This window comes from Podarcis erhardii (genome assembly GCF_964252035.2).
Source record: "Podarcis erhardii genome assembly, chromosome: 2".
Classification (NCBI taxonomy): domain Eukaryota; kingdom Metazoa; phylum Chordata; class Lepidosauria; order Squamata; family Lacertidae; genus Podarcis; species Podarcis erhardii.
This window is the reverse complement of record NC_138498.1, coordinates 68,692,946-68,706,496: the sequence shown is the minus strand read 5'-3', so window position 1 is coordinate 68,706,496 and position 13,551 is coordinate 68,692,946. Positions and strand designations below refer to the sequence as shown.

Genomic DNA, 13,551 nt, shown 5'->3' with positions numbered 1-13,551 from the left:
TCCTGGGAGTAGGTTAATTTGACAGTCAAAGGGTCTATGCGGGGGCAGTTTATCTGCTTCTCTTTCGCTGAAGACGTTACCCAGATTGGCGTATTGCCGTGGTACTTTCCCCTTATCTGTTACTTCCATCCCTGCTAGAGTGGCCTGGGCTCCTCCCTGACCCTCCCCCTCCTTGCAGTGTGCTAGGCAATGTGCTGACCCAAAGGAAACTACCCGCTGGTGCCAACCCACTAGCAGATCGTGCAGCGCTAGCCAGCTCATTCCCAATATGATGGGCGCTCCTCCCAGGGTGGCCACATTGAACGCTATTACTTCCGTGTGTCTTCCCACCTTCATTATCATGGGGACAGTTTGTTGGTTAACTTCTCCACCCAACAGTTCCCTCCCATCAATCGTTGTCACCTGCAAAGGGTTACTCAAGGGGATAGTCTGTATCTGGTGTTCAGCTGCAAACTCCTTGCTCATGAAATTGCAGGAGCTGCCTGAGTCCAATAGCGCCTTTATCTTTAGCGGATGTCTGTTTGGTAGCTCTAGCACCACCTCTACGACAAGCGCTGGTCTTGGGGGTTCAGGTTTGGGCACATTCACTGATCTTTGGCCTGGCGTTGGCTTTTACCTGCTCCTTAACCCCCTCCTCTTCACCCCCAACAGCTCCCGCCATTCCTTGCCATCCCTTCCTTTGAGGGCAGACTCTGGCAAAGTGACCTGGCTGTTGGCAGAGGAAACATTTCTTGGCGCTCTTTCCCTCCTTCTTCCGCCCTTCGTTGGTGTTTGAAGCTCTGCGCGCGCGCGCTGCTCCAATCTCCATCGGCTCTACTGGCAGGGAATGCTGCTCTGGCATCTCTGGAATGCGGAACTCACTCCAACGTTCCCCTTTCCCTTCCCGCTTTTCCAAGGCTCTCGCCTCCTGGCGCGCTCCAATGGCAAGCGTGGATTTGGTCAGCTGGTCCATAGACTCCGCCCTGGGCGCGTGGGAAAGTTCGTCTTTCACCGCCGAGGACAGCCCTTCTTCGAACAGCATTTGAATGGGGTCCGCAGACAGGTCCCACCCCAATTTATGGATGAGCATGGTAAACTCTGTCCAGTACTCTCGGACGGATCGGTTCCCCTGTTTACACGCCATCAACTGTCTGCGCACCACCCCTTGCTCAATCTCGCTGGAAAACATCAGGTCCATGGCGCGAAAAAACTTTCTCGAGTCTTTTAGAGTGTCATTGTTCGCTGCCATCAGGGGCCTCACCCAGTCTTTCGCCCCCCCTTCGAGATGCCCAATGACAAACGCCACTCTCGATTCCTCATCAGGAAAGTCATCAAACTGCAGATTGAGGGCGTATTGCATCTCTGTCCTAAAGGCTTGATAATTTCTGGGATCACCCCCAAACTTTTGCACCAACCCTGGCACCTTCCTTGCGAGTGGGGTGGTTTTTCCCTTGTCTGCATCCTGAGCCCGCCTCTCTTCGAGCCTCGCCGTTTGCAGCGCTAGCTGGAGTTCCAATACCCTGTACCTTTCTTCCAGGCTTGGACCCGCTCCAGCTCCTCCTGCGTCTCCGGCTCCGGTTGGGTTGCTCATGATGCCTCTCCTTGCACAAGCGGCTTTCAGGGACTGTCGGATTGCTGTGATGGGATGATGAGCTGCTTGTGCGTAAAAGCTTAGTCCCTCAGAGTTTGGACATGGTTCTCAAACTCTGTCCTTAGCAGAGCCCTTAAACATGACTCCCTTAATCGCTGGCAGAATCCGACAGTGGGCGTTTATGGAATCTACTCCAGCATAAAAGCTCCTTGACGGAAACGCGTCTTCTGGATTCTCTGCGCGACAGTTTCCGGCGAGGAGTGGGTGTACCTATAGGAGGTCCTGAGACTTCTCCACTGTTCTCGCTGGAAGACTCCCTGAGCCATCCCTTCGACTCACTTTCTCTCTGATCTCCCTCTCTCCCCCTGCTGGTACCTTCCTCCGCTGCTGAGTCTCTCCTAGCTTCTGAGAGCCCCTCCACCACCTGCCTTTCCGATGGCAGTTCCCTGACAGACCATTACTAAATTGTTCAGACTAGATGCAAAGGGGCTTAAGCACTAATTTCCCCCCCCAAATAAATATTTACAAACATTCCAAATCTATGGTGTGATTCCTCATGTTGACATTTGGCGCTTTTAATAAAAATTCAGAACAGGTTTAAATGTAAAATCATTGACTCAGAAGTAGAATTAAAATGTTTTAGGCTTGTTGATATCTCTTTGTGGTTTTTATTTCGTTAGCTATGAAACTGCATAAACTGTCAGCTATCAAATACTGCTCACCATGGCATGTGATCTACTAATACAGTTAGTGGCAGATGAAGATGTTGGACTTTCTGGAGCTGGCAGACCTTACTGGAAGAATCTGCGATCAGAAGGAGGAGAAATATCAAGAAGATTGGAAGAAATTTAAAGATTATCTAGCTAAATATTATAATATTTTATAAGTAGAAATACTTGTAAGTATTAAATTGGCCTAGGATTTAAGATATGTGGAATTGTATAATATTATGGATTGAGAACATGATGAAAAGTAAGGAAGTAATTTCAATTAGGTAATTATATTAGAAAATGAATATTGCAAAATTGCTAAAATGAGACTTAATGAAAATCAGTCAGGAAGGATCTGAGGAAGTCACTTAACAATGGATATTAGGTTGGACTTGGATTGGAAGAAATTTTTTATGTTTGTTTGTTTTCTATATGGTTTGTTTTTTCTGTGTTATGTTGTATCTGTTAAAAATTTGGAAAATTAATTGAAAAAAAATTGAGGGGAAAAAACTATGGGAATGCAATTAGTTACATGACTGCCATCAAATATTACCTACTGCTCCATTCTGCTGCAGGTCAGTAGTCAAATATTGGCAAGTATGGTATAGCCATGGTTTTTTTTTTTTTTTTATAAAATTTTTATTGGTTTTACAGAATACAGAAATACAAAGAGAAACAAACAAAGACAGAAAAAGAAAAAAGTAGATGTTTCAAATTTCCATATTCCCTTTATCTGGACTTCCCCACATCTTCCAGACTCTGCATTATTTATAATACAAACTTCAGCAATTTATTATCTTGTTTCATAACTTATTGTATCTTTCAATTTATCATGTTTCCAAATTCAAAATATTGTATCCCAATTCTTATATATCCTATTTGAAACACAATAAACCTTATTTCATTGTTCCACCTTTAACTTTTTGTACCTTAGTTTTCATTTCATCTAATTACAATTGCTGGGGCTGGTGTTTCCTAAAAAATGCATTTTCTTAACATTCATACAACTTACAGGTATAGCCATGGTTTTCAAGTGATGTCCTGGATAAATTATTTGGAATCTTGTCAGTGGTTCATTGAAAATAAACAGCTAAGGAAGAGCTTGCCCATAGCTACTGATTTACCTCTATAACATGAAGCCACAAGGGAATATTGGGGGTGTGAACCAGTGTGGTGTAGAGTGTGGTTAGATTGTTGGTTCAAATCCCCTCTCAGCCATGAAACTCACAGTGACCTTGGGCCAGTCTCAATCTCTCAGCCTAAACTGCCTCACTGGGTTGTTGTGAAGATAAAATAAGGAAGAGAAGAACCATGTATGCCTTATTGATCTCCTTAGAGGAAAGGTGGGATATAAATGTGATAAATAAATAAATAGATTCTAGGCTGAACACTCAGTTAAAACTTGGCGAGACAGTGAGACCCAACACTGATGCTCATGAAAACTACTGTGATATACAACTGAAAGGCAGCTATCACAAATAGTAAATAGCAGTGTATGTTGACTACTAAAGCACCATTAAGTATCAACTGTCAGATACCAAATATTGAAATAAACATCACTGGCTGTCAAATACAGGCATCAAATATTCAAAGACTTTAATAGTATGCAGACAATATCTTTTTTTTTGGGGGGGGGGATGATTTGTAAGTGTTATTTAACACTTTAAAATGCAAAGCTATACATCTCACATGCATAAAGACTAATCAACTCAACTCTTACAACATGGCCTGTATGTTCAACGCTACAATTTCTCTCTATCTAATCTGGTTCCAGTATTGTGCAGATTCAAAAGGATCTCTCCTACCTGCAAGGATGGACATTAAAATAACAAATGCAGTTCAGTGTAAGCAAGTGTTAATTGAAGCAGAATAAGGCAGAATAAATAAACCCCAACTTCTCATTTGCATCAAAAGTGATTCACCAGGAAAAGAATCTTGGTTTTGCGGTGGAGAAATGAAAATGTTGACTCAATATGTGGCTGTTGTGAACAAGATGAATTCAGTGTTGGGAATCATTAGTAAAGGATCTTTACAAATCCAGGTAGTGTATGAGTGTATGGTCCTTTCCTTTGCACAGCTGCTTATAACACATGAACTCATTCCCAGACATGATTTTCCAGATTCTTCTTCCCTCCAAATTTCCATAGGTGGAAAGTGAACTGTTCTCCATGCTTCCTCCCACAAAATCCAGTTTGTTGTTAACATATCAGTAAATAGCCATAATCACACCTATGGGGAATACTTAATGTCAAAAAGTATTAAAAACATTTTCCAGGATGATTTTTGTTTGATTCAGCATTAATATTGGTTAGATTGCAGTTTGTCTTCCGGAGGTGATGCATACAATCCCATTGACACTGACATGTGGTAAGTTAATCACTGGAAAAATATGTCACATGTTACAATTTAAAGTTTACTCTCAGGTAAATTTAGGGAGGGAAATATTTAGGGAAATACAGATGGTTGCTTAGGCTGGAATTGGACACTGCTGAACATGCAGCCCAATACCTCCTCCATCTCTCCTTTCACCTCTCGCAACATCAGTTATTACAAAATGTGTGATTGATATCATTAGGTAGATAGCACTGGCAGACAATGAAGTTGAACCAGGGGTAGAAGCAAGCTGCGCCATGTTGATTTCATGTTGCATATTCTGTAATAGTAGGTAGATGTTACAGAGCAGGGAGGGTTGCTGTTTTCGGTGGCAGACACAGAAGCTCTGGAATATCTAGGTCACCAGTACATACAAGATACATTGCCATATTTTGTAAAACCAATCATCTGAACTTCACATTAGGCAATAAAACCTGAGAAACTATTATTACTTTGACCTATTGAATACCCCACCTGTGGTGTATGATCTGATTAATACTTACTGTAATCTTGCTCTAGAGCAAGGCTGAAGCCTTACACTAGGCATAGTTAACATGGTACCTTTCAGGTATCATTGGACTCCAACTCCCATCAGCCCCAGCCAGCATGGCCTATGGCAGGGGTTGGCAGCCTAAGGCCCATGGGCCACAAGCAGCCCACTGGGGTCGTTTAACCAGCCCACTAGCCGCCCCCAAACCAAGCCGCCAGCTTGGCGAGTCCCCGCGCACTGTGCTAAACTGGCGCAGCGTGGTGCAGGGACTCGCTTCCGCAGTGCTGGAAATCGCGTCTGTGCATGCACAGAGGCCGGAAATTGCATCTGTGCAGATGCAAATGCCAGAAATCACAGGCGCGTGCGCGATCCAGCCTACAGAGGGATCTCCACTGGAGTGAACCAGCCCAGGCAAGGTAAACCTTGCCGACCCCTGGCCTATGGTCAGGCATAATGGGCTTTGTGTTAACAGAGATGTTGCCTTGGCTGAATACAAAAGCACTGCGACAGAACTGAGTGTCTCTGAGGATGGGTGGGTGGTTACTTAAGATTAGGAATGGCAAATACACCAATTTTGGTTTCTCTCCGTTTATCATTTTCCCAATCCTAAGCTCACTTCTCCACAGTTGCACATCAGTTTGCAAATCATGGGTGGGATTCAAGGTAGCACTAAGCGCAGGGAATGAGGTCTGCTTGCACAATGGGGCTTTCCACTTCTCCTTCCCCCATGTGTCCTCTAAAGGTGTTGCGTGATTCACCAAGACTCCAGAGCAGATTTAGGAGTGTGAGGGCACACACAGGGAGGAGGCAGGGAAGTCCCATTGCGCAAGCAGACCTCAGTCCAAGCACACAACTTAACTGAATCCTGCCCTCCAAAAAAGTCTCATAAAATTCATACAAATTTTAGTGTGACTTCCCCCTAATATACACATATAGTAATTTTGCCTAATATACTCACTTACACAAAACAATTTTCCTTAGTATAGTGCACTTTCATGTGATATTTTCATTAATATATGCTTTTTATACAAGCTTTGTCCTAGCATTTTTGTACACATTGCTTACATGGAAAATTGCACTTTTCAGAGACGTGCGAACTTTGAAGAAAGGCTGTTGTGACTTGTTTTGGAAAGTGTGAATTAGATAAATTTGCTTTTAAATACAAACTGATTTGAATTTCTCCACCATCCCTACTTGACAAAGTGGTTTCAGTGGTTATGATCTTAGGATGGAGCTCCCTCTCTTGGTGCAGTCACCTAGAGAGGCTATATGAGACAATATCTGTTACATCTTCCAGGGCCATTTTTTATTGCGGCTTCTACACTAGGCCAGAGGCACAGGGAGTTGCAAGTGGAAGGAAGCAAATCTTTTCTGGATGGTTGAAACAATATGGGAAGTGGCGCTGGGGGCTGCGAAAGGAAGGTAGAATCAGCATTTTTTTTAAAAAAAAAAAAAGATCTCCCCACTTCCTCCTGTGAACATTGTTTTCCTACCCACCCTGTTCTGCCATCTGAAGGTTTTGTTGGATCAGAATTCTTTCACTTTGAGGCAAGGGCTGTTGCTGAGTGGCAGAACATTTGCTTTCTATGCAGAAGGTCCCAAGTCCAATCTCTGGCATTTCCAGGTCTGGCTGAGAAAGAACTCTGCCTAGAACTCAGGAAAGTTAGTTTGGACAATACTGAGCTAGATGAAGCAATGGTCCAACTTGATATTTGACAGCTAGTTATGTTCCATGAAGAAAAGGAGAAATATAACTCATAACCCAAGCTAATGGGTCCAGTTTAGAAACAATGTTTCTCCTCCAGTAATCTGAAGTGGGACAATCCATTCTGTCACCTCAGCACTTTATCCCTTCAGTTTTGTCTCATTTTGCTGCATGTATAGACTCTACCAAAATCTGTCACATGGTTCTCCAATCACTTTACTACACTGTATATTTTCATTTCATTTCTGTTCTGTTCAGAAACCCAGACCCTTGGTGTGACTTTGCCATGCCTACATTTAAATGGCCCATTTTTTTGACTAGCTTTGGGAGTTTCTATAAGTAAGTTTCAAAATGACTGTACAGCACCCCAAGACACTAAGTAAGAATAGGGTGTGGTGGCGATACCATTTTCTGAGACTTGCTTATATACAGAATGAATACACCTTGGCTTTCTGCCACTGCTTTAGATATGGGTGATTGGCAGCTCAGCCTACACACAGACCTACACACAAATGATTGTTTTGTATAAGGAGGTTTTCCATGGATAAAGCACCAATGATTGTGTAGAGAGGCAACCAGCAAAACATTTTCATTTGCCTTAAGGAGTGAATTGATCACACATGATGTTCCACAGCAGGACATGGAAGGGGAGAGAAAGAACAGTCAGTTTCTTATCTTTTAGCTTGTTATTCACAACACTTCTTCCCAACACCATGACATGAAGTTAAGAGTCAAGGGTAGGCCATGAGAAGCAGAAGTAAAAAGGAAGAGTCATCAGCACTTCAGAAAAGCTGCACTAATTCACACACACACAAAAACTTAACTCCTTGTCAGACTGTGCCAAGTGGCTCCAGGCTCACAAGAAATGTTCAGCTAAAATTCTCCCCATTGATGAAAGCCTGTCATTTTAGCCAATAGGTGATACACTTTTCATTTCCTTGAGGGAAAGGGGATAAGATCTAAAAAGGATCAAGATCAAGAATGGCAGAATGTTTATATTCTGGCCAGTTACCACTTCCCAGAAGTGCCCTCTACCTGATGTTCTGTGCATCATGCATAAAATACCCCAATGCGCTGGGAGGATTGTGCAATGCCATGAATGGAATGCAATCCCTTCTTAACCCCCGCAGGCGATCAGTTTACACCCAGAATTATGAGATTTTGATTACTCTTATCTAAGATACAGATGCTGTTAGATACAATGAAATTAACCCACTCTTGCAAATGAGTCAGTAGTCTCCTGAGGCACTGAATATTGCACACTGTCTAGATATTGCACTGATTTTTCTCAGAAACACTTATGTTTCATCCAAAGCTGTGGTTGACTTTTATTCACAGGCATGTTCCAAAATTAGAGTGCCCCTAAACATTTTTAAAGAAAAAAAACTGGTTCCTCAACAAGCTAGGAATACACACTTTATTTCTGCTTCAACAGATATTGTCTACCAGCTGGATCAGAACAATATTGTATATATATTATTTTCCTGCATGGGTTTAGAATTAGTATGGATTTCTTTGGTATCCTATAAATATGACGTAAATGTAAATCTGAAAACAAATTATTTGGGCATCTCTGTCTCATCTCCATAGAGTTTTGTGGAAGAATAGCATAGGGATGTATCATCCTAGTCTAGTTCTCACTGTTAGCCATTAGTACCTTGTAAAATATAATGTTACAGGATGTCCCTGGCATGTTTAAAGCCCATAATAATGCTGACTTACATATTTTCCTGAACATCACCCCATCTCTATCTCCATCAAAAATTGCACCACTCTGAACCAATAAAGTTGCAAATGACTGTTGTGAATTAGAACATGACAGTAGCCAAACCAAAATTAAAGTAGCATGAATGAACACTAATTAGTGGTTTTGCCTTTATTGGAAAGCTATTTTTTGCATGAAATCTGGATAGTAGGGGGCATACTCCTTAAGGCAAACCAGATTTTGGAGTGGTTCGCCACAACTGTAAGGTTGCTCCTGAACCTGAGTTGAGCTGATATACCATATGATTTGAACTTCTGCACATGGTTGCCAATAAATCTGTGCTCATCAGATTCACCACCACTGATGATCTCGGAGTTTGGCAGACTAGTTCAACCACATCAAAAAGGTTGTGTGATTTAGTTCTAAGAAATTATATTTTACATGTAATAAGAGGACTATCTCAGATCTGGCTAACTGGTCCACCCCCTTACCCTTCAGCACAGAAAGCCCGCTCTTTATAGCTGAAGTGCAACAAATGGCAATTCAGGTTTTCCATGGGTAGCCGTTTGCTCCAATTCAGTGGCAAAGAGCAAGTTTTTGCAGGGAAAGCTCCAGAGTGAAAAAAAGGAGAACTAGGATAGGGAACTTTAAAGAGGAAAGTTAAGTGTAAATAAGCCCTTACTGACAGTGGCTCTTAGGGGTTTCAGACTGCTAGAATTTGTTACAGCAGGAGCTCTAAAACAAAGTTAAACACTTTTCAGTTTAGCTAGGTACTGAGTACTTATAAAGCTGCAATGCCTTGGCATCCACACCTTTGCAAGGGAGGAAGAAAACCAGAACAGCTTGGCCCCACCCATGTGACTCCCCATGTGGATTTATTGGCCCTGCCTACATGACCTCCTTGGCCACAGGCCACCCCACCAAGTCCAGGGGCTACCAGCTGCCACCGCAGGTAATGTCTGCAACATGTTGGTTGTCTGAAACCATGGGGGCTGCTTCCCACCATGTGCTTGTTCTCTTCTTTATTATCACAAAGCATTCCAACTAGAAATTTGTGTGGCAGAACACAACCCTCCATGCAGGTGAGTTGCAGTTGATCTATAAAGCACACTGTTGTGGGTGAAACAGCTCATTGTGCAGAGCAGCTGCCCCACCAGCGCTATTTCGTTCAGGCCTTCAGAATGCCATCACTTGTTTGAGCCTGTGAGGAATGAAAGAAGTAAATGGAGTGAAATCTGTTGGTGAAACGAGTGTGCCTCCTTCCAAGCTGGGCAAAAATGCAGTATGCGCCAGGGAAGAAAAATAGAAATTCAATTAGCTCTCAGCAATCAAAGAAGAAGAAGAAGAAAAATCAATGCTGGTTGCCAATGCACCTTTTAAAAATACAATTTTTAGATTGATCAGAAAGCATAGAGAGTTGCTATGGACAAAATTATGTATAAGGATTTAATAGCCTTACTACTGGCTGCAGTTTGTCTGGAATTAGCCAAGCATTGGTGGTGCAAAACTCCATTTTTGTTGCAGTGGTAAACCAAGGTCTGGAACACAGCACTGGCTGAAAAACTTACAAACGGAGTGTGTAGGGGAGCCAAACATAAAGATTTGTTTGCAAATATGTGTTATCCCCTATGTCTCTGTACAACATGGACTTTTGAAACCTCCAGAGACACAAAAATCATTTTGGTATTATTTATATCTGAAGTATTTGTCGTCTTAGCCTTATTCCAAATGAACCCTGGACATTGTAATATGAGCTAGGGTGCATCTTTTTCCTATGTCAGTTTGAGCTTCCACTGGATATGTTTCATGATATAGCTGGTGTGGACTGAACTTTGAAACTCACTGGAACAGCAGTTTCTGAATATATTTCCATGCCAATGTTCTTCCACAATGGTATAACATACATTTCAGCATAACAGCCCAAATTTTCATTTTTTTCAGTTTGTTATTCGCAAGCTTGGACAGCAAAAGAAGTGAAAATTGCACAGTGACCCTCACTGGTTGTGCACTTAGCTGGTATTTCAAAACAGCAGTGAAAGCTGTCAGTGTAGGAACCTGGAAGATAAGCAGATGTCATCCAGAAAATCATTTGATCTTATTTATCTGTTTTTCAAATGGGAATAATACTTGAAGAGATCCGATATAGATTAGTTAGAACTTGGAAACCAGGAAGTCTTAAGTGCTATTATTATTGCTGTCATCATCCAAAGGCACTTAGACCAAACCTTGAGACATTCACCTGTCACTATTGTTCTCCTGATTCACATTTTCCCCAAACAAAATCAGCCATTCAGGAATCCTGCAAACAGCAGGCTAACTGAAGGGTATATTGGAAGCTGGGATGAGACTAGCACTGCAATCCTGTCCTCGAGTTATGCCAGCTGGATGAAGATAGGCTTGCTCACTACTAACTCTATTGTACTGGTGGAACAAAAGGTTACAGCTGTATAATAGATTCTGTTTTGTTCCACCAATAATAGGTTATGCCAGAGTAGAGATACTATTGTGCTGGCAATAGTCCTTTTTTAGCCTACCTGAAGATGCTGGGAATTGGAACCTGGGACTTTTTGTATGCAAAGCATGTAGCTGAACTCTGTGCAGAAGCAATTTGTAAAGTCTGAAAAATACTGTCATGCTACTAGACTCACTATTGTTATATTTGAGAGCTTCCAGCTAGGAATGTAATTCCTTATTAGCAACATTATTAGCTTGGAGTTGTAGCCAACTAAATTCTGCTCAGACTCGCTGAAACTAAGGGCCCCAAGTTAAATGGGTCTACTAGCATTGAATGCAGCCCACAAAGTCTAGCAATGCTGAGCTATTCAGATATTGCATCTGGGTGGCTCTGTTTGCTGGTAATAGAAGCATTTTTATACTGCCCTTCAGATATAGTCCCAGGAAGGTCTTTGATTTGAGCATACCTCTTGGATCCAGCATCCTGCAGCCAGGATGCTCTGCTGCTGATGAAAAATGAGCTGACCGATTGGTAAATGTCTCATTTTGACAAAATCCAGGGTGTGGCTCCCAGCCAGTCCCATCCTGATGAAAGTTATGTTGAAGGAATCATTAGAATTCAAACCATCCCTCATCAGACTGGTTTTCGTGGCTAATGATGGCTGTTCTGAAGGTTATGTCACAAGGAAGGCGGAGAAACCTGTCTCCTATATGTACATATGCAATCAGAGCTTCATCTGTGTGGCTTCTTGTGAGCAATGAGCTAAGAGAATCAAAACACGTTTACCACCATTATCCTTACCATGAAGGTAGCAGGGGTCTTTGTGGCCCTGGCACTTTTCAGCCACTTTGAAGGTAAGCTACATTTGTCATAACCAATGTCTGTGGTGGGGGATGTCATCTTTGCCTAAATAGTGGGCACCATGTAGTCCTTTAAAAATAATGATAACTAAGACATTACCTAACAAGAGAACTAGCTTATTTGAAGAGAAAACTCAGGAAAGCCAAGGACTAGGAAATACCAAGCACTTTTATTTCATTTATGATAATATCAATGTTTAAAATATGATTTATGGAACTGGTGGTGGGCATACCTTTGTTGTTGTCAAATACCTTGAAGGTTTGCAAGTGAAGAAGGTAGAGAACTTCCTTGTTTTGGTGAAAGCAATATGTATTTTCATCTATTTTGCCTTTTGGGTGGACAAGTCAAATGGACTGTCTGATGGAATGACATTCTTTTGTCAAAACGTGGTTGAGTGTTTGTATCCATGCATAGGACAGACTTGGAATTCTTCAACTCGTTCAACAGAGTTGACATTAAACAGGAATGAAGATAAAGATAGGGTGATTCTGCAGAGAGAGAGAAAGAGCGAGCGCAAATATGGACCAACCAATCAGGGCTCAGTATGGCTGTTATTGTATGTATATATAAATAGAATTCTGTATTCATTGTCATAAAATCTAGAGAATCCTGCCATCTGCAAGTAGTTGAACTTAATGTGTCTGGAATTTTTTTCCTTGCTCTTTTGAGTTGTTTATCCCAATGTCTATTAGTGCCTCTTGGGCAAGTTATTATCAGCTGGTTGATTTGCCAGAGCAATTGCAGAAGCAGTGGCTATAAGTGGCAGGATGTAACAATGGACAGCACTGGACAAGACGGGTAGACTGATAGTGATCCAGTCTGAAGGACCTGTCACCTCCAGTGACATGCAGATTGGACATTCTGTGCTAGTTTTCAGTACAGCTTGATTTGCTTTCAGTTCTCATTGGCATCAGGGGGTGTCTGCTGTTTGTGGCCTGTGGAGTCTCCTTATCTAGCAGACTTGCAGTGTGGAGGGAGGGCAGCAAATTTTTCTGTGCAACCATTGCATCTTAACCGCTACAGGTGGTCCCAAAATTGTGGTAAGTGGCAAGATGTGCCCATCGCAAAGTGACTTCAGAAGGAAGATGACTTGACATTATTAACCGGACCAGCATAGGTCACCTCTGCTCCATGGACCAAAGTGGAAACAAGCAGTGGCACCAAAGATTGCTTACTGAGGTGGGGTGTAAAAGAGAGGTGGTAATCTTCAGATCTGTGGTTTAGTTAGGGCAGGGATGAGAAACCTCTAGCCCTCCAGATGTGGGTAGACTTCAACTCCCACCATTCCTTATTATTAGCCACACTGGCAGGAAGGCCACAAGTTCTCCACCCCCATGTTAGGGTATTTCGTATAGAGAGCTCCCTGCTTTATATTGACTTGTTGTTGTTGGCATCTGTCTGTCTTGAGAGACAATGGAGAGCACCTTTGGGGCTGAAGTCAAACTGCTTCATTAGCAGCACCAAAGTGAATGTACAGGGTGCAAACCTGGGCAGTGTGTATAGAGGTCCTGGGCTGCCCAGATGACAAGTCCCCCCTCTTGGCCTCGCTGATGTGGTTCAAAGGAAAGCAGAGTAATATGTTTGGCACCAGCTGCAGGAATTGCCAGAAGGAGGCATACAAGGCCCCACCAAACTGTCTTATGGACTCTACTTTGGATTTGTGTAGGGTTTATGCCTTAGCC

At 42.5% G+C, this 13,551-nt stretch overlaps 1 protein-coding gene across 1 annotated transcript in view; it reads left to right on the top strand.

Annotated features, from left to right (window-relative positions):
• The first annotated feature begins 11,719 nt into the window (after positions 1-11,719).
• LOC309336101 (serine protease inhibitor Kazal-type 5-like) overlaps positions 11,720-13,551 on the top strand; it is a 28,295-nt gene continuing 26,463 nt past the window's right edge. Inside the window, exon 1 of the mRNA XM_081851561.1 lies at positions 11,720-11,862. Within this exon, the coding sequence (XP_081707687.1) occupies positions 11,811-11,862 (52 nt within the window). The 5' untranslated portion in view covers positions 11,720-11,810. The remainder of the gene's footprint in view (positions 11,863-13,551) is intronic.